At 40.2% G+C, this 24,648-nt stretch overlaps 1 protein-coding gene across 2 annotated transcripts in view; it reads right to left on the bottom strand.

Annotated features, from left to right (window-relative positions):
- ARHGEF4 (Rho guanine nucleotide exchange factor 4) overlaps positions 1–24,648 on the bottom strand; it is a 242,020-nt gene that overhangs the window by 35,226 nt on the left and 182,146 nt on the right. Inside the window, exon 1 of one of the 2 annotated variants that reach the window (XM_042457316.1) lies at positions 8,253–8,830. The exons of the other annotated variant lie outside the window; for it this stretch is intronic. Coding sequence (XP_042313250.1) covers positions 8,253–8,369 — 117 coding nt within the window. The 5' untranslated portion in view covers positions 8,370–8,830. Of the gene's footprint in view, positions 1–8,252; positions 8,831–24,648 lie in introns of those variants that run through there. 2 annotated transcript variants of the gene reach the window in all.

Genomic DNA, 24,648 nt, shown 5'->3' with positions numbered 1-24,648 from the left:
AAATGTTATCTTAGCCTTCATTAACAGAATCATACTTTCCAAGTTGAGGGAAATACAGTGGGCCCTTGGCATCCATTAGGGTTTGGTTCCAAGACCCCCTTTGGGTACCAAAATCCATGGATGCTCAAATCCTATTAAATACAATGGCATAAATGGTGTCCCTTAAATAAAATTACAAAAACAAGATTTGCTTTTGGGAATCTGTGAATGATTGAATCAGTGGCTAGGGAGGGCCGGCTGCAATAGTCCTACTCAGTGGCATCCCTAGGGTTTGTGTCCCCCAGTGTGGTAACTCATGGTGTTACTCCCCCCCATTGACCTCCTCCCATTTCACACCTTACAGAATCCTTAGCAATGCTTTCTTGCACTAATGTTATTTGTCAGTCATAATTCCCATATAACACTGAGTGTAATGCTAATAGTTGTGACATAAACAACTAGCAAAATTAAAATTATATTTTCAAATTACAGTATCATATGCATGACCTAAATATATTTACAGATGCATAGTGAAGATCTGATAAAAAGAGATATTTTTAAAGAAAAACATTTTTTTTAAAAAAGATTAACATTTGAAATGTTGAAATTTGAATTTTAAAAAATTCTGGACCCTCTCCTTTCTCATCCCACTAAGCTTCACCCCACTCCCGCCATCTTTTAAAGCGTTTTAAAGGGAAGCAGATGAAAGTCACAGCCCATTTCTGCCAAAAAGTAGGAGTCTGAGGAACAGTAGTGTCATACACACACACACACTCACTGCCTACTGATGCCACTGATCCTACAATATTTGGTATTGGTCAGACCTCATCTTGAATACTGCATTCAGGTCTCAGTGTTTCATTCTAAGAAGGATATAGACAAGTTGGAGTGAATTAAGGGAAGGGCAAAGAGGATAATAAAAGGTATAGACAACAAAACATGGAAAGAGGTTGAAAGAACTGAGCTTGTTCAGCATGGAGAAAAGAAGACTGATTGATGACATGATCACACTCTTTAATAGCCTTAAGGGCTGCAACACGGATGAGGGTGCAGACTCATTCTATTCTGCTTCAGATGGTAGAAATAGACTGGACAGTTACCTGTTGGGAATATTCTAGTTGGAGATCCTGCACTGAGCAGGTCCCCTTCCAACTCTGTGATTTTATTCATCCTGCTGGAACTAGCTTTGAAAAGCAACTTTTTTGAACTACCACTCTAAGATAGCATGAGACCAGAATTCATGATGGCTGGGGGATTCTAAGAGCTGTAGTCCAAAAATTATAACTTGCCAAAACTCAGACAGGACTACGCACTCACGTGCTGCTGTTGCCCTAATCCCTCCCTGAACTTGCATTCAGTAGCATACTGCCATTAAACATTTAGCTAATAACCTATCCCCCATAAATTGTCTAATCCCAGGTTAAAAGCCACTTCTGAATCATGTGAGGCTTTCTTTTTTGGCAGAAAAGATGAGGCAAGGCCTCCCTGCTGTTTCTTCCCCGAAGGTGAGAATTAAATGTAATTACCAGCATTGTGTACTCAGAGAGAAAACCAACTTGTCTTCTCCTCTCAGCCTGCACCCCCTTTTCTTCACCGCCACCTCCTCCGCAAGCCTTACAATACCATTGAATGCTGAAGCTTTATTATCCTCTTCTTATTGTAGTGAGGTTGAAGCTTGAGCGCACTTTGAATGACTCACCTCTCTAAGCAGAGATAATTTAATTCTTTTTAAAACGACATAATGGTGTAAAGGCAAGGAATCCTTATACTGACGTACTTCAGTTTACAAAGCCTCTAACAAAGAAGCTTCTTTTTACAAAGTCACTTTAAGGATTCCCTAGCCCCTACCTTCGGCTCCCCATCCTCTGTATAGATGGAAGCTTTGAAAGATGGTGAAGGAGAGGTGGAGAAACACAGACTTCAAGCATGAGGTTGCAGCAGCATATCTGTAGTAAACAATGGAATAAAAACATGAGCTGAGAAAGAATGGGATTGGACTCTAGCCCTTATTAAGATAACTGTGTGTACTTGCCTACAACAAGCAAGGTAAACAACAGCTGTCTCCAGAATCCCATACCAATCCTACAGGAACAGGAAAACAGAGAGGAAATGGGAAAACAGATTAGCTTGCCTCACTAGCTACCTCTAGTATGTTAAAAAAAAATCATAGACTGACAGAGCAAAATAGAAGTTATAAGGAAAGTGGAAGCTTGTGAAAGAAAGAAAAAAAATTGCCCAGGAACACGTGTACTTTAGTAACTGAGGTATACCTGTATTTGCAGATCGACACAGCATTCATGTAAGAAGGTAAGCTAAAAAATAGTGTTGATGAAAAGAGTTTTACTTGTCTTGTTGCTATTCTGTGTACTTGGGAATTTGTTTCACTGAGCGTCAACACTTGCTGCAGCTTGGAATCATGTTAACATTGCCATAGATATATGCAGTGGAATCCTGATACTTATAATTTGATGGGAGTCCTGGAGTTCTCTTCTATAGTGAGCTCTAGTACTCTAGATCAGAAGAGTGAGTTAATGCTAGGAGAGAATTTCAGGTCCTTCACCAAGCTACAAATCCCAGGATTCAGTAGGATAGAGCATGGCAGTTAAAGTGGCATCAAACTGCTATAATAGTATAGTGTAGATATACCCCTGGAGTGGTACAATCCAGGGTGGGGGATTTTTACAAGGTTGGAGCAAATGTGCTTATGAATCCTAGCAACACCCCTTGGCTTTTGCTCCAATGTGTACAACTGCTGTTGTTCAGTAGAGGCTGCCTGGCAGGCAATGGGAGAACAGTATAGCTATGCCTTAGAGGGACCTTATACTACTGCCCAAACTCATTGGACTCTTCACAAGTGGATTTTCCACCTAGCACTGGCAGCTGTCATCCTTGATCTCACATAACCTACAGGATCTTTTCCCCCACCAGCTGAAGAATTCTTTACTTGCAAATATTCTTACCATTCATTTTTTAAAGTTAGCAGAATCCATTTGTAACCCTGATAGCAGTGGGGTGCGCATTAATCTCTACTTGCTAGGTAAAGAAACTTAACACCTAAAATAGCTGTGGATTTGGCACAACAGAAAGCTGAGAATGAGGAGGCCAATACCATAAGCTTAGAAAGGTAGCAAGGCAAGCTCAAGGCATTTTTCTACAAGAGGGAAAGGATAAAATGGCACACCCTCCCCAGTATACATAACAACTGACTGGACTGGCACTTGAATCTTAGTTCAAAAGAAGCTATACAACACCACACCTGAGGAGAAAGGCTGATTTTTGGAAGTGACATAAAGTTTGCATGGCATAGACAGCTCTGCCCTCTAATAAAGGGACACGGCCAGAAGGCTATGGAAAACAACCAGAAGGCTGTTACTAGTGCCCTCTTGCATCTGCTGCCTGATGTAGTCCTCTCACTCTCTTTAATGACAGGGATGGCCTTGGATACCACTCACTGCAAATCTGTTTCTAGAGAGGATATTCATGGGGAACAGCTACAAATTCCAAAGCAGTGTCTGAGCTCAGTTAACAATGGAGAAAACGATGAAGCTTAATTCAGGGAAGAGGGAAACATTGTTAACTGGAGGTTCTGAGAAAAAGTATGGAGCCTGTTCTGAAAGGGTCTGCTTTCTCTTCAAAGAACCAGCTGTACAGCACAGGGTACGAGATCTAAGCCTTCTCCTGAATATTCAGGCAAGGTTGACAACTAGGAGTATTTTCACCTTCAGCTGTCATACATAAGTTTTCATGGACATCCGCACTTGTATCTGAAGATATCGACTTCCTCAGTTGTATCTGGACTGTAGTCCATAAAAGCTCATGCTCACACAAACTGCTCTTAATTATGTCACAAGACCCCTTCCATCTCTGCATAAGAATAGTTTTTTGAAAGAAAACTAATAAAATATTATCAAGAAACCAAATGATTGGGATTTTATTGGGAGAGGGCGGTGCTTGTTTTGCCATGCTGATAGCTCTCTAATTCAAGAAGCAAACAATATACCATGGAAACTTCCATTTATGTTGAGCTTGGAAAAGTTAACATTTTTTGGAATACAATGTACAGACTCCTCTAATCAGCATGGCCAGAGGTTATCTTGCCAGGGGGAATTCTGAGATTGTCCCAATAAGTAACTTTTCCAAGCTCTGCATGGAGGAACTTCATGAGGGAGCCATTCCAGTCAGCTATGTTAGAGAAGCAAAGAAAATAACATTCTGTTTTCTGAATGCCACAGTGTAGAATATTATACTAAATACCCTTGTATAAAATTAGTGAGGAAAACTATTTCAAGTTATCCTTAGGTGTTCATTGTTTGACTTGTTTGTTTGTTTGTTTGGTTGCTTGTTTATTTCTAGGCCATGTCCTCTCACAAAGTGGCTTACAGAAATAACTGTACAATACAACATGATATATCAACAGACAAAACCATTTAAAGCATCAACATAAACCAATTCAAACAGCAACACACCATGATAATCAAGTGCTGCTACTTAAATACAGTTTCAAGACCAACCACACTATAAATCCTTGAAGAAAATGCAATACATGGCTTTTTAAGGCCCAATTAAAAATCTGTACAACTACAAATGCCTTGGGAGAGAGTACAGTAAACATGAGGTCAAAATCAAGAATACCCAGTCTCTAGTACCAACCGATCCTACTGATGTTATTAACAGGACCAGCCCATGATCCAATTTGTGGGGTTCATCCTGTAACGTCAAAAGGAAGAGAGCCTCCTGCCCCCCTCCCCACATGTGTGCTTGAACTATATGGTGCCATGTATGTATAAGCAACCCCCCCAGCAGGACCTTGAACGGGGGATCTCATGGCCTGGATATATTTGTATGATGTGGGGATCATATTTCTGGTCCCAAATGGTTTAAATCTTTAAAGGTCACCATGAGCACTTTAAAACTGTCCTAGAAATGCAACTGTAACCAGTGCAATGGATGCATTATTGTACATTTTCCCATTGCCTGCCCCACACTGGCATACTGGTAAACACCCAATGAAATGCCAAAACTGTATTGAAAGGTAGTCCACACAGAGTAAAAGAATAAAGTCTAATCTGAACGCCAGTACATGAATTACAGAGGCTAAGGCTGTATCCACACTGCAAAAATAATCCAGTTTGACACCACTTTAACTGCCATGGTTCAGTTCTATGGAATTCTGGGAGCTGTAGTTTGTTATAGCACCAGAGCTCTCATACAGAGAAAGCTGAATGTTTCACAAAATTACAATGCCCAGAATTCCATAGCATTGAGCCATGGCAGTTGAAGTGGATTCAAACTAGATTATTTCTGCAGTGCAGATACAGCCTTGGTCATCCTACCAGCCTTGTATCATCCTAAAATGGATATCACATTTCCTAGCCACTAATAATACTCTGTAACTTCACAGGTAGCATCAAGTCCAAGAGAAACCCAGTGCTGAGAACCTGATCCTGAAACAGAATACAAACTCAACCAAGACTGCAATCCTCTATTTCAGAGTGACTGGTTTCTCAATTTTTACCTCTCTTTCATGCTTTTGGTGGGCCTTGCACATAATTTGTTACAAGGAAAACAAGGAAATGTATGATCACTGTACAGTTATAAGAAAGTGAGTCCCCCAGTCTAAAATTGGAAGATGAATATGTCCAAGATCCAGGATCTTGGGGCTAATGTATGGGTTCCCAGAGAGTATGAGATTGCAACACCCATCATCCCTAGCCAGCATGGTTAATGGTGAGAGACGATGGCATTTAGAACAACAGCATCTGTAGGGCCTTAATTTGCCTGCTTCTAATCTAATGCTTTCCCATCGGATTTGGTATTGAGATGATGATTAAGACCCCCCTCTCTAAGTATGATGGTATAGGAAATTATGTTTGGAGATTTTAAGGAACTAATAGTATTAGTATTTTATTGACTGTTCAATTGCATTGTATTATTTTAATGATGTAATCCCGCTTCGATCCTTGGAAGAGGAGGGACATATAAATAAAATTTATTATTATTATTATTATTGGCACATAATAAAACAAAGCTGGTCCAATGTGCCTGAAAACTCCATGTGCACTGCTTTGAATACCATCAACGGGGAAAGGCAGAATATAAATACAAAATCACTTTTGACAATAAGCTGAATCTTGATTTGAACTTGTTTGAGGAAGAGCCACTGGAATCAATGGGATTTAAATTACTCACAACTTGTCCCATTGATTTCAATGGATCTACTATAAGCACAACATTTTTGTAGTTTCATTGCGAGCTGCTTGACAGCTATTCAAGTTTGTAACCAATCCTCAGGTGCATGTTCTGATCCAGGTAAGGAAATCAATGTGTAGAAACAGTGGCTGTTACCAGCCTTGTTGCTGTTGTTGTTGTTGTGTGCCTTCAAGTCGTTTTCGACTTATGGCAACACTAAGGCAAACCACTAGTGGAACAATCAACACTCAGTGTTAACTTGATATTAACATCTTAAGAATGTTATCTGGATTTACGTGTGAATTCCCACGTACATCCTGGCACAACCAATGACAGTATGTACTGTATTCTCAGTACAACTAGAACTAGACTGGGGAGGGATGCAGACATTTACTCCAGTCAGAAAGGAAAAAAAAACAGTTGTGTTTAAAAACACATTGGTCCTCAGTATCTTAAATCTAGCTATTGTAAACCAGCAATTGTTTATTTCTTACTTTATTAACACTATTGATTTCTCCAGCAATATCACTTTTATTGATAATTAAAATTTATACTGCACCCTAATCACAGAGGAATTGATGTTATCATGATGCTGGGACTAACAAAATTCTCCATGCTCCTGTGTTTTCTGGTTATTTATCTCACAAATAGAAACTATGTAAAAAAAAAATCATTCTGAAATCTGATTAGTTATCAGGTCTGTAGCACTCCAAATAACACTGACTTACTTTCATACATCAAAAAAATACAAAGTACTTTTTAATGAGTTTGTATATCAAAGAGGCAGGGTTTTGGTGCACTGTCAGTGTTGTTATTCAGACCCAAGTAACTAGTTTGGACCAGAACTTGGAAACTTTTACCTTTTCTGCACTACAGCTCCCAGAATCTATTTGCCATCATGATCTGTGGCCATATTGGGTGGATTTGGGGAACAATAGTCCAAAAAGGTTAATTTTTTCAAACTCTGTTAGGACAAAGAACATTGCACAAGACATGACAAACAAACACAACCAACTGAGAAAGATTAAATTCAGTTCCTTTAGGAATCAGCATGAAATTAGGAGGACACAAAATTTTCATTAGCAAACACTGAAACACAGGAAAAAAGGGGAACCCGATTGCAATGCCAAGAAAGGGGCTTGTTGTGTTTCTGGCAAACTGAAGAATGTTCTCCTAGGCTTGAATAGTAAGTAGGTCATGTGAGTATTCCATCCAACAACATTACAGCATGTCTTGAAACTTTAGTGTTTCTTGAGGAATCAACTGAATCTGATGCTACCAATTTGCATGTCTCTCTTCACCACCACAGCCCACCCCTTGTATTTGTTTGAGAAAACTTGTTTCAGTTCTTCCCCAAAACCTCTTGACACTCCCTTTCAGGTAGAAACAGAAAAGACAAAAAGCATATTCCTCCAAAGATCCCACAGTTTACATGTGCCTGTCTTTAAATCAGCACTCCAAAGTTATCAAGAAAAATGGGCTAAAAGCCCATGAAGATATCCATTCCATGGTGTAGTTGCTGAATATAAACACAAATTCCTGATGTATTCTAATGATCCACCATTAATCAATTACAGCTAATTGGACATTACTCACATCCCAGTGCATACATTCTGAAAGCCCCAAAGGTCTCAATTATACAGTAATGCCAGCTCTTAATGGATCAGGCTTTTCTCACAACAGATGCAGACATGTAGTGGTTTCCTTGTATAATACAAATAGTCCATCAAATAAGTGCCATTTAACAAGCCAATGAAGCACATAGATACAGTCAGCTGAGCATTTCCAAATCCACTCATCTGTGAGGCTAAGCATGCCTGCATGTAGCATCATTGTGACGATTAGGACCGGAGGTGGCTCCTGGCACCTACTCAGTTAACCAAGCTGGGTGAAGTACTTCTTCCCTCTCAGTGATGTGACGGTGCTCTGGACAATGTGGCACAGGAGACGACAGACCCAGGAAGTGCAAGAAGGGAGGGAGAGAAAGAGACAGTGTACTGATGAATAATAAAGAAGACATGCTCAAAGACATACGCCGAAGACAGAAGACAAGGCGAACCGGATTCAGACAATGACGAGCTGACCTGCTGTGCTGATTTGTAGCCAATCCTAGGAGAAGCCCCCAATGCACATTTATTGCCACACAGCAAGAGTCCCACTCGCTCCTCAGTAAAATGCCAATAGAAACATGAGCACAACATTAATGATGATGAGAAAGAGCAGAATGACAAAGACCACCACGCGCTGGGTCTCTGGGTTCATGTTGCACCGGAGAAATGTGTGAAGTGCACTCCATTTGTGCCTGCTCTGATTAGACCCCTTCGCCATATCTGGGAATGGCCTCAGCAGGAAAACAGCGTCTTAGGAGATTTGTACAAGCAGCGGCACTGTTTCTAAAATGTGGATGAAGAAGCCATGGGAGGGGGCTATAAACAATAGAGGCATTCTGCAGCTCTGAGGAGTCAAGCTCTGATCAGTTCAGCACAACCACTATGCTTATGATTATCGGCTTCCAAGCATAACACACGCACATGCAAGAACATCCTCTTCCCCTTCTGAACAATCCTCCTTATCTTTGTTTTATCTCAGAAAAGCACCAGCCTTCCCACTTCATCTTCAGCAAAGCAACTGCCTCCATAGCATTAGCTGAGAGAAGCTCCTATAGCACGGAGACTACGTGAGATCTCAGCTGCGATATTGGCTTTCCAAAGAGCTAGTCAGCTATTTGCTAAGCGCTGTAGCTAGGATACATGCAAGCCCTAGCAACTCATGGCAGAGGTGGGGGTATGGGGGTAGAGAGAAAAATGTGCACCTTCCAGAGAGGCTTGCAACTACAAGGCTCTTTGCAGTTTTAAGAATGGATGTGGCCATTACAAAGAACAACAGCAATGCCTTTTTACAGCTCTGATAAAACAAACAAAATCTATAGATTAATGCAGGTGCTTCTCCACATACTGCCTAATGTCAATAGCAATAGATAGCAAGGGAAAGATTAAACTGAAAAGTCTCTAACATAACACTTAAGCTGCTGAAGCAAAGGAAACAATTAGCCTAGGCTAGCTAGACACTGAGGAGGTGCTCTGACAGATTAATTTCAGTTAGTTATTCTAAACAAGATTTCCATGCATCACATAAAAGATACATAAACTTCCACGATCTCTAAACCAGGAATTAGAAGATTCCTATAATGAGACATGGGATCAGTCCCATTCAAAATAATAGAATGTAGATATATTTTACATTTTTGAAAAAAAAACCCAGTAGCTATGATTTTAACCAGGTGATTCATAGAATTACTTAGAAACATTTAAGGGTCAAAAAGTATTTTCTGTCACACAAATGCACTCCACAAATGGCAACTGGGTTATCTGAATCTGATACAGAGGAGATCAGACGTGGGGGGGGGGGGGGGGGGGGGGTTGACAGGAGAAGGATGGGAGTGAAGTGCCATGCTACTGTTCTTATTGTGTGATTACATGAAGATTATCAGACATATGGCACTTATCCTGTGATTATTCCATCAATGAAAAGGAATTGCCCCATCACTTCAGAATTAACAGGTTATCTTGTTATTATGAAATGGAAGTATATGATGGGACAGTTCCTCTTTACTGATAGGATAATCACAGGATAATTGTGACGTCGTCTGATAATCTTTGCGCAATCACACAATATGGACAGGAGCACCATGCTTCGCTCCCATCCTTCTCCTGTCATTACCCCATCTGATAATCTCCAGAATCAGCATCAGAAGGGAAAATGACAATTTTGCATTCAACCCCTATTAAAAAGAAATACAAAACCAAAGTTGGTGAATTGTTATGTTATAGAAATGACATTAATCCCAAGAATGTAACAAAGTAAGGGTGGAGTAACTGGGCACACAGTGGTTCTGTGATCAGAGTCTCACAGAAACTCCTTTCCCTGTGTTTGTCCTTGAGAAATCACTTCCGTTCACAGACAATTTATCTGGCCTGACAGACTTCTCCCGAAAAACTTAATTTACCTTTTACTCATAAATCTTTGTGAGTCCCTTCCAAAGCTGCTTACATTTTAAAGTTGACTAAAGGGAGAGGGACGCATGAGACTCAGCACAGGGCCAGCACTAGCATCCTATTTAAAATGAGTCTTGTGAGAGGGGAGGGACTTTCTGAATTTCATATTTAAAGCTGCATATCAAGCAATCCAATCTCACTTTAGTCCTGTGGTTACAGGAAAGGTGCAGTGTACCCTAAGCAAAAGTTTTCACTTGAAATTAAGCAAGCAAACCACTATATTTGATTTGGGGACCCAGCTCTAAAAATGGGTAATGCAGACTCTTTCCACATATACATACAGTTCCCACCTATTTAGAATGTAATGATCCACATGTAAGAATGATTAGCCATCATAAAAATAACGTGGATTAATCCTACATAATTTAACTTATCATTGAGAGTTTTGCACAAAGTGATAGGTCAAAATATCAACAGAATACAGTGCATCTAACTATTCAAAGATAGTGACAGTACATATAAAATATACACGTTTGATTTCTTTTTGGTTTTGTCTAATGGAACTATATTTATTGAAAGTTTTCTAGTAGAATAGTGGATAATTTGACCACATATACAGAATTAGCCATACTGTCAATCAACCATGTACCCAGAAAGCTAAATGTCAAATTTCAGCACTTCCATTTCCGTAACTGTTTTACTCTGTAATCCTTTTCATATATATTTTTTGTGCAAGAACATGTATATTTGGAACATAAGACTGCAACAGCAGTTCCAATCCCCAAACTATATGTATTCATTTTAAGATCTAAATTGTGTACATAAGCATTTCAAACATAATACACCATGATTCCTATCCCTACTACACATGTTTTAACAGTATAGGTTGAGTATCTCTTATCCAAAATGCTTGGGACCAGAAGTGTTCTGCATTTTAGAATTTTGTTTTGTTGGATTTTGGATAACTTTACTTGCATATATATGATGAGACATAAGGAAGCTGGAGAGAAACTCAGGATCTGTGGGATGGTGGGATTCATGGATTCCTGCCTCTTCACAGATACTCATGTCTCTCTTCAGCCTCACAAACACAACACAGGTATGTATTATGCTACCTGTGTTGTAGCTCAGAAAGTTTTGGATTTCGGGGTACTTTGGATTTTGGAATTCCAGATAAGAGATATCACACGTGTATATGAGATGATGCCTGAAAAGGACTTGTGTAATATCTTTAACCTCATCAGGCATGCTGAATGCATAAATTGGCATCTGGAATTTCCAGATGAATATTCCTAGTATAGGAATTCACCTATACCCAAAGAGCATACCTGTGGGTGCCTAACCCCTAGTAAAAAACCCTATATCATTCTCAGACAGTGGTTTGGAACATGTGGCCTGATGTTAGACTATAATCATTCCTCACTATTGGTTATGCCGTCTAGGGCTGAAGGGAATTATACTCCTATAATGAAAAGTGCCATCCATTACCCAAATCTGTCCTGGGAATCTAAAAATTAACTCTTATACAGTATTTGCTGTGCATGAAACTGTGAAAATCATGACATACAGTCACCTTATTGCATGGATAATCCCTCTGAAAAGGTCATGAGCAACCTATCTCCTTAAAGGGGAAGATGCTGAAATCCTCTTATGCCAGTTGACATAGTTCTTTGGTCTACTTGCTAACTATACCCAGCCTCAGCCACCTTCATTATACCTGCTTTTAATCAATTTGTGTAGCAATCTGTAATGACTTTTCCATGTTTTTCTTAAAGGAAAGACACCAATATTTGATTTATAGTGAAGCAGAAGATATGAGGCCTCAAAAAGACTATGGGTCCATACAGACAGGCCAATATAAAGCTGCTTCGGGTCACTTTGGAAGTATGCTGTTTAAATGATGCATGTGTCCTAAGAGGCCAGAAGCCATGCCAAAGCCACACTCCAGTCCTAAGGACTGGACCACAGCTTTGGCATGGCTTCTGCCCTCTTAGGGTGCATGCATCATTTAAACAGCATACCTCCAAAGTGACCCGAAGCAGCTTTATTTTGTCCTGTCTGTACGGGCCTTTCAATAAAGTTGGCCCTCCTTATCCACAGATTTTTTATCCACAGATTCAAGCATCCACAGCTTGAAAAATATTTTTTAAAGTATAAATTGTACATAGCAAGCCTTGATTTTCCATTTTATATAAGAGACCATTTTGCTATGCCATTGTATTTCATGGGACCTGAGCATCCACAGATTTTGTTATCCACTGGGGGTCCTGGAACCACATTCCAGTGGATACCAAGGGCTCACTGTAGAACCAGTTCAATGCCCCCACTGATACATACATATAGGCTTGGTCCTATATGTATGGTCCTAGGTTTGGAGTAAATCTAATTCAGCATTTGTAGGTTATGTTGCTAGATAAGTTTTCTCCTCCTCATGGTTAAATAAACAGAACTTCCATTGCAATCTACCTGTGTGCACTGCTGAGTGTTTATGTGAATGCAGGAGTCCTTGGGGCTTGGAAGTCCCTCCCCAGAATCTAAGACAGTACATTATAAGTAAGAACCTCTTTTTCTGTGAACTTTCCATTCCAGAAACTAGAATTGGCTCTTATTCTCTGCTAGCCTGCACACTGTTTACAAGATGTAACAGAAATGCTCCATATATGAAAAATTCTGCAAATCCTGTGGATTTATTGATAAAAGAATGCCCAGTGGCACAGGTTGTTGGGGTTTTTTTATCAGCGCAACTGCTGCACTTCAAGGGAACAGCTAGAAAACTTGGTTTTCACATTTCCCTCTTGTAAAATAGAAATAGTTATACTATCCTTTTGCTGGGGGATATTGTGTGAGAGAAAATTACTCCAGTGAATGTGAAGGGTATTAAATTGGGCTACTGTACATATTTGTTAGGGGTGGATTTATGGCAAGTCAATTTACATATGAATGTTTGATATTTCATACCTTTCAACTGAACATGTGGAAGATTGGGAAGTACCACTTTTCATACCCTCTAACTTTCCATGATTGGCAGGCATAGTCACTATTAATCCTATGCCACCCAGAACTCAATTTTTCATCTGCTTTTAAAATGTCTAGTTTTTCTCTCCTCCTCCCACTCCCCCCCCCCGTCTCCAGTTTATTTTAAGTGCTGCAAACTAATTTCAAAGTGCAAAACTAGTTTGCACTCAATAGTGGGTGAAAAGAAGAGGTGGAGTCTTGCCCTTCCCAATAGGATCAGACAAAAGCAAACTGTTGCCATCACACCTATCCTTCATGTTCTTTTGCATTCATTTCTTTTGCCAACTTGACCACACGCTAATATTGCTTGGCCACATGTGTCCCAGTTTTCATTTCACTGGCGCACTCATGACGTCCGCCCGGGGGCTAAAAAAGAACCTGGTTAATTTTTTTGAAATTTTAAAATTCTTTTAAAGTTTTCTTTAAAAACATCACATTTTAACCAAATCTTCACTATGCATAGGTTGTGTATATGATACTGTATATGTGTATATGTATATATTGTGTATATGATACTGTAATTTAAAGGTATAATTTTAATTTTGCCAGTTGTTTATATCACAACTATTAGCATTACATTCAGTGGTATATGGGAATTACAATTTATGAGATAAGGATCCTGTATGGAAGAAGTCAAGGGGGGGGGGGAGTTGATACCATGAGTGACCACACCAGGTGACATCAACTCTAGGGATGTCACTGCCATGGAGAAGAGGTACTGGTACATAATCAATTGAATACTATCTTCATGAACTGCAGTGAATCAACTTGCTCTCTAAATCACCCTCAATTTTTCTACTAGATTTGCTATCTTTATTGTAACTTTGCAAGGGTGGAGATCATATGTGACTCTGGATGTTCATGGCCTGCAGATCCCATCAACCCTAGACAGTACATCCTATGGGGACAAATTATGAGAGGTATAGTCCAACAACATCTGAAAAATCACAAGTTCCCTTTCCTGCTGTATAATATAAGGCTGTGTAAAGATTTATATGTCTGTAAAGATTTGTGCAAGTGTGGGCCTAAATACCTTAAAGACACCAGATCCCATCTCATCTTAGAAACTAAGCAGAGTCATCCCTGGTTAGTATTGTATGGGATACCACCAACAAATACCAGGTGCTGTAAGCTATATTTCAGAAGAAGGAATGGGCAAAACCCTATGAAAGTCTTGGGGTTTACTAACTCTGTCAATAAAACAAAACATAGTGGCTAGAATTCTGTTGGCGGGCATGCTATGATAGTGGGTGCAATTTTTCAAGGGTTGTGCAATGGTGGCAAGGGAAGACAACAAAATCTGCTGGCTCTGAAAGGGCTCTGTTTCTCCAGTGTCTTACTCCCTTCATGGACACAGTGGCCTATTTCCCCCTGTTGCCACTGCCTATAGTGGCATAGTTATGCCTATATAGCTCTCCAACAGGATTCCAGCTAGTATTTTCTCTTCTCCACTCCCTTCCCCTCTTTCTATTATTTCAGTTAGAAATAACATTTATTAGACCTGATACTATGCATAATAAATTTCACCACTCCTACAGTCAAAATAAAAGGCTTAGGAAAGTACCTGCTACAATATATAATTTAGATTATCACACAAAGCTTCCCTCCCAATATTATTGCAGCTTTTCAAACACATTTTTAAACACAGCAATGATTCTTTTGACATTACCATGCAATTGTGAATTGATAACAGGTTCCCAACGGCAATGCACCTTATTGCGCTACCATTCTGTTTACAAGATAGCTATTTCATATTAATGGGGTCTGTGCAGTGAAACCCGTTCAAATCCCCCTTCTCCTGCCATCTTGTGAGTAAGAAGTCTTGCCTTCATTAGAAATAGGTGTGTGAGCAGTCAAACCTGTTTAAATCCTCTTCTTTGAATTGCCCTAGAATGACCTATGGCACATACTTCAGTAATGGGTTAACTGCTGGATTGACAGTTATTCATGGGATTGCCCCATTCATTAAAAGCAGTGGCAGAAGCATGGACTGACTACCTACTGCCTAGGCACAATGTTGTGCAATAAAATTCATTGATTACAGTTTCAATCCCACTTCTATCCATTACAGTGGTACCCCGGGATACGAATTACCCAGCTTACGAATTTTTCGGGATACGAAAAAATCCCATAGGGATTTATTGTTTCGGCTTACGAAGGTTTTTTCGGGTTACGAAAAAACCTCGGCGCTATTTCGCCACCGGAGGGCAGCAGAGAGCTATTTTTTTCCATTAGCGCCTATGGCAATTCAGGTTACGAAGGTTTTTCGGGTTACGAAATTAGCCGCGGAACGAATTAATTTCGTAACCCGAGGTACCACTGTATTTCAGAACAGTAATATAATCTCCAATGAGGCAAAAACAACAGGGTGATAATTTTGGTAACACTGAGGAGGAATGGTTTTATTTATTTATCTATGTATTTATTTAAATAATTTGAAACAATTTAAATCAACAAGAATAATTTAAAGGCTAAAAGCATATTCAGCCATCTAACACTTAAAACAGGAGAGAGTAAAGCCAGTTAAAACTATTTAAAGCAGCTCATATTGCAAATTTGGGTGAGATCAAGCATGTCTCAAGCACTTTAGTGAGCAGACATATTTTTACTTGATACTGGACTGTCAGCAGTATTAGTTCCAATCAGGCATCTAAAGGGAGAGCATTCCATAACTGGTGTGCCAGAGCAGAGAAGGTCCTCTATATTCTGGAATCTCTATTAATCCTACAATTGTTGAAATCCCAGAACGCACATCCTTTGATATTGAAAGATATGCCTTGCCAGTCATAGAGGGATAAGAAAAGTAATACCTGTAAGAAATGTCCTATCCTTGTGAAAGGTAAAAGTGACCTACCTACCCTCCTTTACATTTCATGATCCTATGCATGTAGATCTTCTACCTACTATATACCTGATCAGTTAGGGTATGGTTGCCAAGGAAATATATTCTACATGAGATCAATCCCTAACCAAAGCTGCAGTTCTGGAGATGAAGGCCTAAATTCACACTTAGCCTTGACTAAAGTAGCATACTTTCCAACATTTCAGAGATTAAAACTGGGATACAAGTGACCAAGCAACATTGGCATGTGTTCAAAAGGACAAAAATTATTAAGAGAAAGAACACATAAGCTAGGAGATGCTGCAGCAGTTTGCTTTTTTTCCTGAGCCTACTAAGAAAGGGCAAGATTCTCCCTCCCCTCCCCTCCCCTCCCCTCCTCTGACATCTAATGCAGTGCAAACTACTTTTTGCACTTTGCATTCAACTTGCAGCAACTGAAATAAGCCAAAGGAAAGGGAGAAAGTGAGAGAAGGAGGAAAAAACTGGGACATTTTAAAAGCAGCTGAAAAAGTGGGATAACAAAGAAGTAATTAGGACTGCCCCTGCCAAACTGGGGAAGCTGCGAGTATAGAGTAGACCCACTGAATCCATTAGGTTCATCTACGTGTTGACTCACCATTCAACCCTGAATTGGTCTACTGTAGTTGGGACTAACAAACAGAATGCAAGTCAAAGGCTGGGAAGTTTGAACCACTGAATTCAAGAGGATTTCTTTCTCCCTAAACATGCATGAGATCAGACAGTAAAGTATTTCTTGCTACTTGAAACCAAGGCTAGGTTCACACTTTTTTTTAAGGTGGTAAAGTTAACACACAGTAACTTGCCATCTCATTTTCACATCAGAAACCATTTGTGTGAAAACAGTCCCTATGTGAAAAAGTGAGATATTACCTTGTCAGGGGGAAAAAACTTGAAAATTTGACAATGTGACAGGAGAAACGTCTTGTACAACTCAGACCTAAAACAGTTACTTTTCTAGCATTTTACTCACTGTCATTGAAATTCAAAGACAGTTTACACTAAGCATTCACCCTGACATATTTATCAAAGAACATAAAATACTTTCTGGAAACATGTCAGACATTTTTGTAGATGTGAACATTTAAATGTACAGCCCATCTGCAACTCAGTGGTCCAATACACCAAATATGATATTATAGGGGAGTGGGAGTACTATATAATTCATTGGCAATGCATAAAAACTTGAGGTTAAACCCTGTGATATGTCTGTGATTTGGGTCAGTAGTAGTTCAGAAGAGGAGAGGGCAAGAATCTTGGACTTAGGTTTATCAACTGATGATAAAAAGTGGGGGAAACAGTGGAGCAGAATTCCAGTGCAGACATTCTGTGCAAAGGTTGAAGAACATAATCTGAATCTTTTGCACTGATAGTATTGTTCCCCGGTATGTTTAGCATACATAAAAGGTAAAGGTTTCCCCTCAGACAAGACTGTCTAGTTGTGTCTGACTATAGGGGGCAATGTTCATCTCTGTTACTAACCCAAGGGAGCCAGCATTGCAAAGATGACTCCATGGTCATGTGGCCAGCATGACTAAATGCCAGGGCATTGCTATTTTCCCTCCAAAGTAGTACCTATTTATCTACTTGCATCTTTACATGCTTTCCAACTGCTAGGTTGGCAGAAGCTGGGACTAGTGACAGGAGCTCACTCCATCATGCAGCGCTTGAGTCTCGAACTGCAAACTGCTGACCTTGTGGTCATCACAGTCAGGATCTTAACCACTAAGCCACTGCGTCCACACATAAACCATGTCAAAAAGATGTTGGCAAGGCTGTACAACCTCAGGTGCACATTTTCACTTGTGATGATCCGTCCCCCAATATTTAAATTTTGTGTTTTGGTTGTTAAGAAAACAGGAGTGATTACCTGAGAAAAATGCACTCTTTTAACTATTTTCTACGGAAGCAATACTGTTACTTAGAGAACAACTAACATATCTACATTTGACAGCACGACAATAATTGTGCAAATTAGAAAGAAGGTAAAACTCTATTAGTAAGTCAATAGAGATAAAATTTGTCTTTAATTATTATGGTGAAACTTAAAGCACAAGTCAAACCACAATAATAGTTCTTGAATCAGGAAAATAACACCTTCATGTGAAGTCAAAGGTTTTCACGGCTGGCATCCATAGTTTTGTGGGTTGTCAGGCTATGTGGCTGTGTTCTAGAAGAGTTTACCTGACATTTCACCGGCATCTGTGACTGGCATCTTCAGACAACAACTTCATTGTTTGTGTCCTTTTATTTCCTATGTCAACTGTGTTTTTATTGATCTTCCACTCCCTGAGTCTGTTATGGATTTTTGAGAAAATGTTCAACATGATATGTATTTATTTTTGATGTGTGCATTTGTATGTTAACACTAATAACTCAACAGTAGTGCTTTCATGTAAGAACATCTGATTCAGTTTCTGGCATCTCCAACTAGAAAAGTCAGGTGGGAAGTCATGTGAAAGACTGGACAGCCACTGCTAGTCAGAGCAGAGACCATTCTGGACTAGATAATCTATTCTGATATGAGGCAGATTCTTGCACATCTGGTTTCAAACCAAGAGAAAGAAACTAAGCCAAAAAAAAATACACTAAAAAAAGGGGGGGACCAAAACATTCTGCATTAAACTAGAAACAAGTTCTAGCTTAACATCACAGGGCCATCCCTACTAATAGACAAGAGTGAGAAGGTTTGTCTCAGTGGGCAGAACTATCAGAAAACTGATATCTCTGTGTGATGAAGATGACAGAGAGTTTATCGCACGGGGCCTAAACTGGTCCCCAGAGCGTTCTAACGGGGGCGAGCGAGGGTGCATGGAACGCGATGGGCACCGGATGGGGCCCAAAAGCGACTTATCGCATGGGGGAATGCCGCCGCCGCGCGTTCCCATTCCGTCCCAATTCTGTTCCAGAGGGCGCCATTTCTGGGGACGCTTTGAAACAGTCCCCAGAAATGGCGCCCTCTGGAACAGAATTGGACGCAATGGGAACGCGCCGCGGCGCGTTCCCCGTGTGATAAAGTCGCGTTTTGGGCCCCATCCGTGCCCATCGCGTTCCATGCATGCGCCCGCCTCGCCCCCGTTAGAACGTGCTGGGGACCGGTTTAGGCCCCGTGCGATAAACTTCCTTCAGTTGACTAACATCTTGTGTGCTGTGTAAAGATTCTGCCATATTATAAATCTGAAATAAAATTCATTTTCCTGTCTGGCTTCCAAGTGAGGAATTGGAGGGGAGGGAGAACTTCCTTCAGGATGCATACTGTGAGCAATCCAGAGAAAGCAAAGAACAATTACATGGCATTTGAAATGTTTTCAAGAAGATTTACGGGTAGCTAGCCTTTCCTGGATTGCACTCATTCATAGGCTGATCATAGTAAACAAATGTACACTGATTTAGTTTTGGCTTGAAATAGGAGAAAAATGGCAATAGTCCTTTCAGGCAGGCCGTAGCAGGAGCTAAGTTGTAAGACCATGAGAGTTTAGACTTCTCTTGTGGGAGATAAACTGCAGAGATTTATGAGAGGAAAGAAGAAGAAGAAGAAGAAGAAGAAGAAGAACCAAAAAGAACCTTAGATACCAAGAAGGTCTGTGCTTCCAGCAGTGTATGACAGGACATATTTGTTATTTTTTTTAAAATTGACTTTCATTTGATGAAGATATCTGATTAACCAAAAAGAGACAATGCAATTTGAAACCCCTATCTTATTATTTCCAAAGTAGAACTAAACATAATAATAGAGAATGCTGCACTGAGGCATCTGCAGTTCTTCATTCCTACAACATAAATCATACAGTGCAGACCCATGCCTGATGCAAACTCCTACTGATATATTTGCTATAAAAGCTATGGGTCAGAGGCATTTAGTATCAGTCTTTAAAAGAGGGCAAACATGGGATATACAGGAATGAAATCTACAAAATGTGTATGTGTGGATGGGCACAGGGTTAACTGCCTTTCCATGAATCGGTGTTATGTGGTAAAATTTACACTCTACTAAAGCTGCTTTATTAAATGGCATCAGACCTCTCATGAGCAATCCACTCTGGGGTTTAGTCTGAATTTTAAAGGAACTATCCACAGTGGAGAACCTATGTCCTGTGTTCACAAGCCAAATACACTATCCTCCCCCTGTCCTCTTGACAGGGAGTCTGGACAACCCAGGGCACAATCCTCAAAACTGATGTGAACAGTCCGAACAGTGTTCAGCCCAATCAGCACCAAATGTGGGTAATTCTTATAATGTATTAAAAAAATTCACACCACAGCAGCCCTCCACTGCAATGCTGGGCAGCTGTTCACATGTGTGCCCCACTGTGCAACTGGTGCAGTCGCTACCGCAGGGAGTCACTTGCTCTGAGATCAGAATCAGGCACCCAGCCATGTGATCGATGCTAGGTGCCTTGCTCTGACCTCAACACAAGAGAGTCATTACAGTTGCACCAGGTGGCATAAAGGGTCGTGTGTGTGATCACCCATCCCGTTTCGCAGCAGGAAAGGTGGGAAAGTCAGGGCAGCTTTGGGGCTAGGATTCTTTGGGCTGTTCCCTGAATATCCTGGCCCATGTAGACATCACCATAGTGTGGGGTATGATTCAGCATCACTGATAGCGTCTTTAAAATCTGGACTAAAACCCAAACCAGATGCAATTCCCTGCTGACATGGAAGCCACCAGCTAACCTCTGTATGCAATGTGCTGTTAACTTGTTAGCATGTGAGTGACCTGTACAAAGAGCTTCCAGGGTGGAGGAAATACAAGGCATCTTCTTTATATGGCAAGTCAACTATAGAATTCCCAAATAGAAGGTGAAATGCTTTGGGCTAATAATCAGATAAACCTTCATACTGTCAACCCTGCAGCCATTAGTCTTGTTGCATTTCTCCAAACTGTCTCGTGCAAGGTGAATTATCACCTCTAGAGAGGTTAATTGATATGTCATAATTCCTGGGCTGAGTGTTGATGCTAAGCATTCTGATTCATTTAGCAGTATCTTTAAAATAACTTTGCAAGTGCCTGCTGGTAAACTGCTAATAAATGGCTGCTATAGAATTATCTGTCATCTTCACTGCTGACACATCCATCACAGGTCTTTTTTTGTCCTCTGAGACTTTCATCAGGACAGTGTTAAAGCTCTTTCTCAAGTGACCCTGTAAATAAGGACAGGCATTTCCTATCAAAACAGACAAATAATCTCAGATGTACAGCTGTCACTCATAATATTTCTGGCCATTCCAGCTATTTGTGCTACTTTTGCTTTATGCAAAGATAGAAAATGGATAAAGAATTTGGGTGTTTGTTTCAGAGCTTGCTTTCTGAATGTACAGTGGATTTGCATCTGCAATTCACTGTAAAAAATGATAATGCTTGGTAAAGTGAAAGGCAGTAGGAAAGGAGGGAGACCGCACTACAAGTGGATTGATTCAATCTAGAGAGCCACGGCCCTAATTTGCAAGACCTGAGCAGGACTGTTAATAACAGGGCATCTCATTCATAGGGTCATAATAAATTAAAGTTGACTTGACAGCAAATAACAACAAATGTGCTGGCCAAATGGCTGTAATAAAGTTGTTGTTGTTATTATTATTATTATTATTATTATTATTATTATTACAAAAACAAAAAACATGAACCACAACTGATTATTCTCATTCCTCTCTCAAAGAAGACCTCACACTCACTCCTGCACTAGCTCTCAATTCCAGTAAATTTGAGGAACCCTTTAACCACAAAGCAATACCATGTTGAAAATGACCTTACAAGTCAACCTGTCCAACTCCCAGCTAATACAGTGCACCCGCATTATACATGGGCACAGCTTACGTGGCTTCCAGCATATGCTGGAAGCCTGTGCCAGAAGAAGCCTCGGCTTGCCAGGAAGAAGTAATGGGGTGCTTCACTTGCACGAGCCCCATTACTTCTAATGGGGCTTTAGCATACACGTTTTTTCCCTTACCGGGGGGGGGGGGGGCGACTGGAATGGATCCCTTGCATAAGAGAACGGCACACTGTACAAGAAATCCATCATTACAGCATTCCCAATAGGTGGCCACCCAACTTCTGCTTAAATGGCCTTAGCAAAAGATAGTCCACCAACTTCAAAGACTGTTTGCCCCATGGGCAAATAGCTTGTCGCTTCTGGAATATCTTCCTAATGTTTACTCAAAATTGTATTTTTTTTCTGGCAGCACACTAACTAATGTTGTGTGTTCAGATACTTGTGTGTTCTGATACTTGTGTGCTTAGCAGTTACAAAGCTCTGTAACTGCTAAGCACACAAGTAGGTTCTTCATTGTAGGTTCTTTATTCTTACTTGAATTTGTCCCCTTTAGAGACACATTCTTGGCTCAGATCGACATGGTATGTTGTCTTATCCCCCTTGAAGTACTTGTCGAGCATTAATACCTGTGGATCTACAGCCTGCCTATTGTTAACTGTAGGTGGCTTAGTCTTTCTTCTGAAGTGTCGCTCTTCACTCTATGAATTCATTCAACAAAGCATTTCAGTTCACTATAGACAGACTATAGACAGACATGGATGCCATCTGGCAAATTGATCCTGCCCCTCCTTGCTGTACACTCTATCTGAGCCATTCATAATTACAATGTGATAACAGTTCTTCTCTGATAAAGCTCTTTTTCAATGTCAATTTAAAAAATCTTAGATGCTCCTTTTGTAGAATTACAAAGAACATATACAGCTATACAGTGGTACCCCGGGATACGAATTGATCGCGTTACGAAATTTCCGGGATACGAAAAAGTTACATTGGAAAAAACTGTTCTGGGATACGATGTTTTTTTCGGGTTACGAATTTTTTTTCGGTGCGAAATTCAAACCGCAAAGCGCAGCTAGCGGCTTTCCAGCGCTAAAAAAAGCCTTTTCGGGTTGCGAAATTACTCGGGTTACGAACGGAGCGGCGGAACGAATTAATTTCGTAACCCAAGGGACTACTGTATTAATTTAACAAACCAGCTTTTAAAAAATCTTCTTTCAAAGCAAAAGTGGTAGCACATATTTGAATTGCCTTCCAGCCCTGGATTAGACATGCTGATCAGCTATAAAAATATATTTCCAGCAGGTCCTAACTTTAAAACATCTTTATGGAACAGCTGTGACTCCATTAGCCATATATCAGATTGTGTACATATTCTTTCTTCCCTCCCCTGCCCCTAAATAGTTACTTGGGTTGTCTCCCCACACAAACACATACCTTTTTGAACATTTACCCTCCTCCAGTCTGCTGGGACTTCTCCTGTCCTTCAAGAATTCTGAAATATTGCTGACATTGCTCTGAGTACATCTGCAAGTTCCTTTAGTACTTTTGAATTCATTTAGAGTAACTAGGTATTTTTTTTTACCACTTTGTTACTCTAAAAATGTGGTTTTTTGTTTTTTTTACCACATTTGGGGCTGCATCATTTGTTCTATTTTTACCAGTTGGAGCACTGTTATCCTTTTGAGAGAAGAGTGAGGCAAAGAAGGCATTAAACAGTTCTTCCTTGTCTCTGTCCCATTAGCATTTCACCATATTCTCTACACAATGGCCCTACCACTTCTTTGTTCTTTTCTCTTACTCCAAACAATTAAAACAACCCTTTCTACTATTTTTAACTTTTTCTGAGCTCCTTCTGAGATTTAGCTTTTATGATTTTCTACCTGCAAGTTCTGGCTACTTTGCATGTCTTTTTGGTGATTTCTCCCTTCCAGTTCTTGCACAAGTTCCCTTTAAATCTCTGGTGGCACATTGGTTATATGCCGGTAATGTAGCCACAAGGTTGGGAGTTCGATCCCAGGGCTCCCAGGTTGACTCAGCCTTTTATCCATCATAGGTGGGTAAAATGAGTACCCAGCTTGTTGGGGGCAATTGCTTACAGACTGTGAACCCCTTACAGAGTGCTGAGTTCATTATGAATGTATAGAAATGTAAACGCTATTGTTATTGCTTAAATTTCAACTCATCTGAAAGTTTCTTTAGAAATCCTCACTTTTCTTTCTTGCTGGAATTGTTTGCAACTGTACCTTCAATATCTCACCTTTAAGAAACAACTCTTTGAGCATTTCAGCCCATGGTATCTCACCCACTATTTCCTTAAGCTTACTGATGTTGTCCAGATCACATGTCCGATCACATCTGGCTTCCCTTTTCATCTGTATAAAAAAATCCTATGAGGACATGGTGACTCCCATCCAAGGATCCCACTATTTCCACCCCTTTGACCTTTATTCATAAGGATCAAATCCAAAATAACTGATTCTCTTGTTGCTTCCTCCACCTTCTGGGTAATGAAACTGTCCGCATATTCTTGACAGAGTGCGACTTCCTACAAACATCAGGGTGGTTGAAGTCTGCCACTGCTACTATCTCTCTTTTTTGAATGTTTGGTCATTTGTTCTAGAAAGGCATTCTAGAAAGGCATCATCCAAATCATCTGCAGCTTGGCTGTAGATTCCTACAATTATATCACTTTTTAAATTCCTCTTTAGTTTTTAACCCAATGGTCTCATCCTGTTTTCCATGCTCTAAAAAGTCATGGATCTCCTCACAGGTGTACACATTCTTGACATATAATGCTACTTATCCTCCTTTCCTGCCTAGTCTGTTAATAGGTTATACC

Source organism: Sceloporus undulatus, chromosome 3 (genome assembly GCF_019175285.1).
Source record: "Sceloporus undulatus isolate JIND9_A2432 ecotype Alabama chromosome 3, SceUnd_v1.1, whole genome shotgun sequence".
In the NCBI taxonomy this organism is placed as follows: domain Eukaryota; kingdom Metazoa; phylum Chordata; class Lepidosauria; order Squamata; family Phrynosomatidae; genus Sceloporus; species Sceloporus undulatus.
The sequence above is the reverse complement of the archived record's forward strand: the minus strand, read 5'-3'. Positions and strand labels throughout refer to the sequence as shown.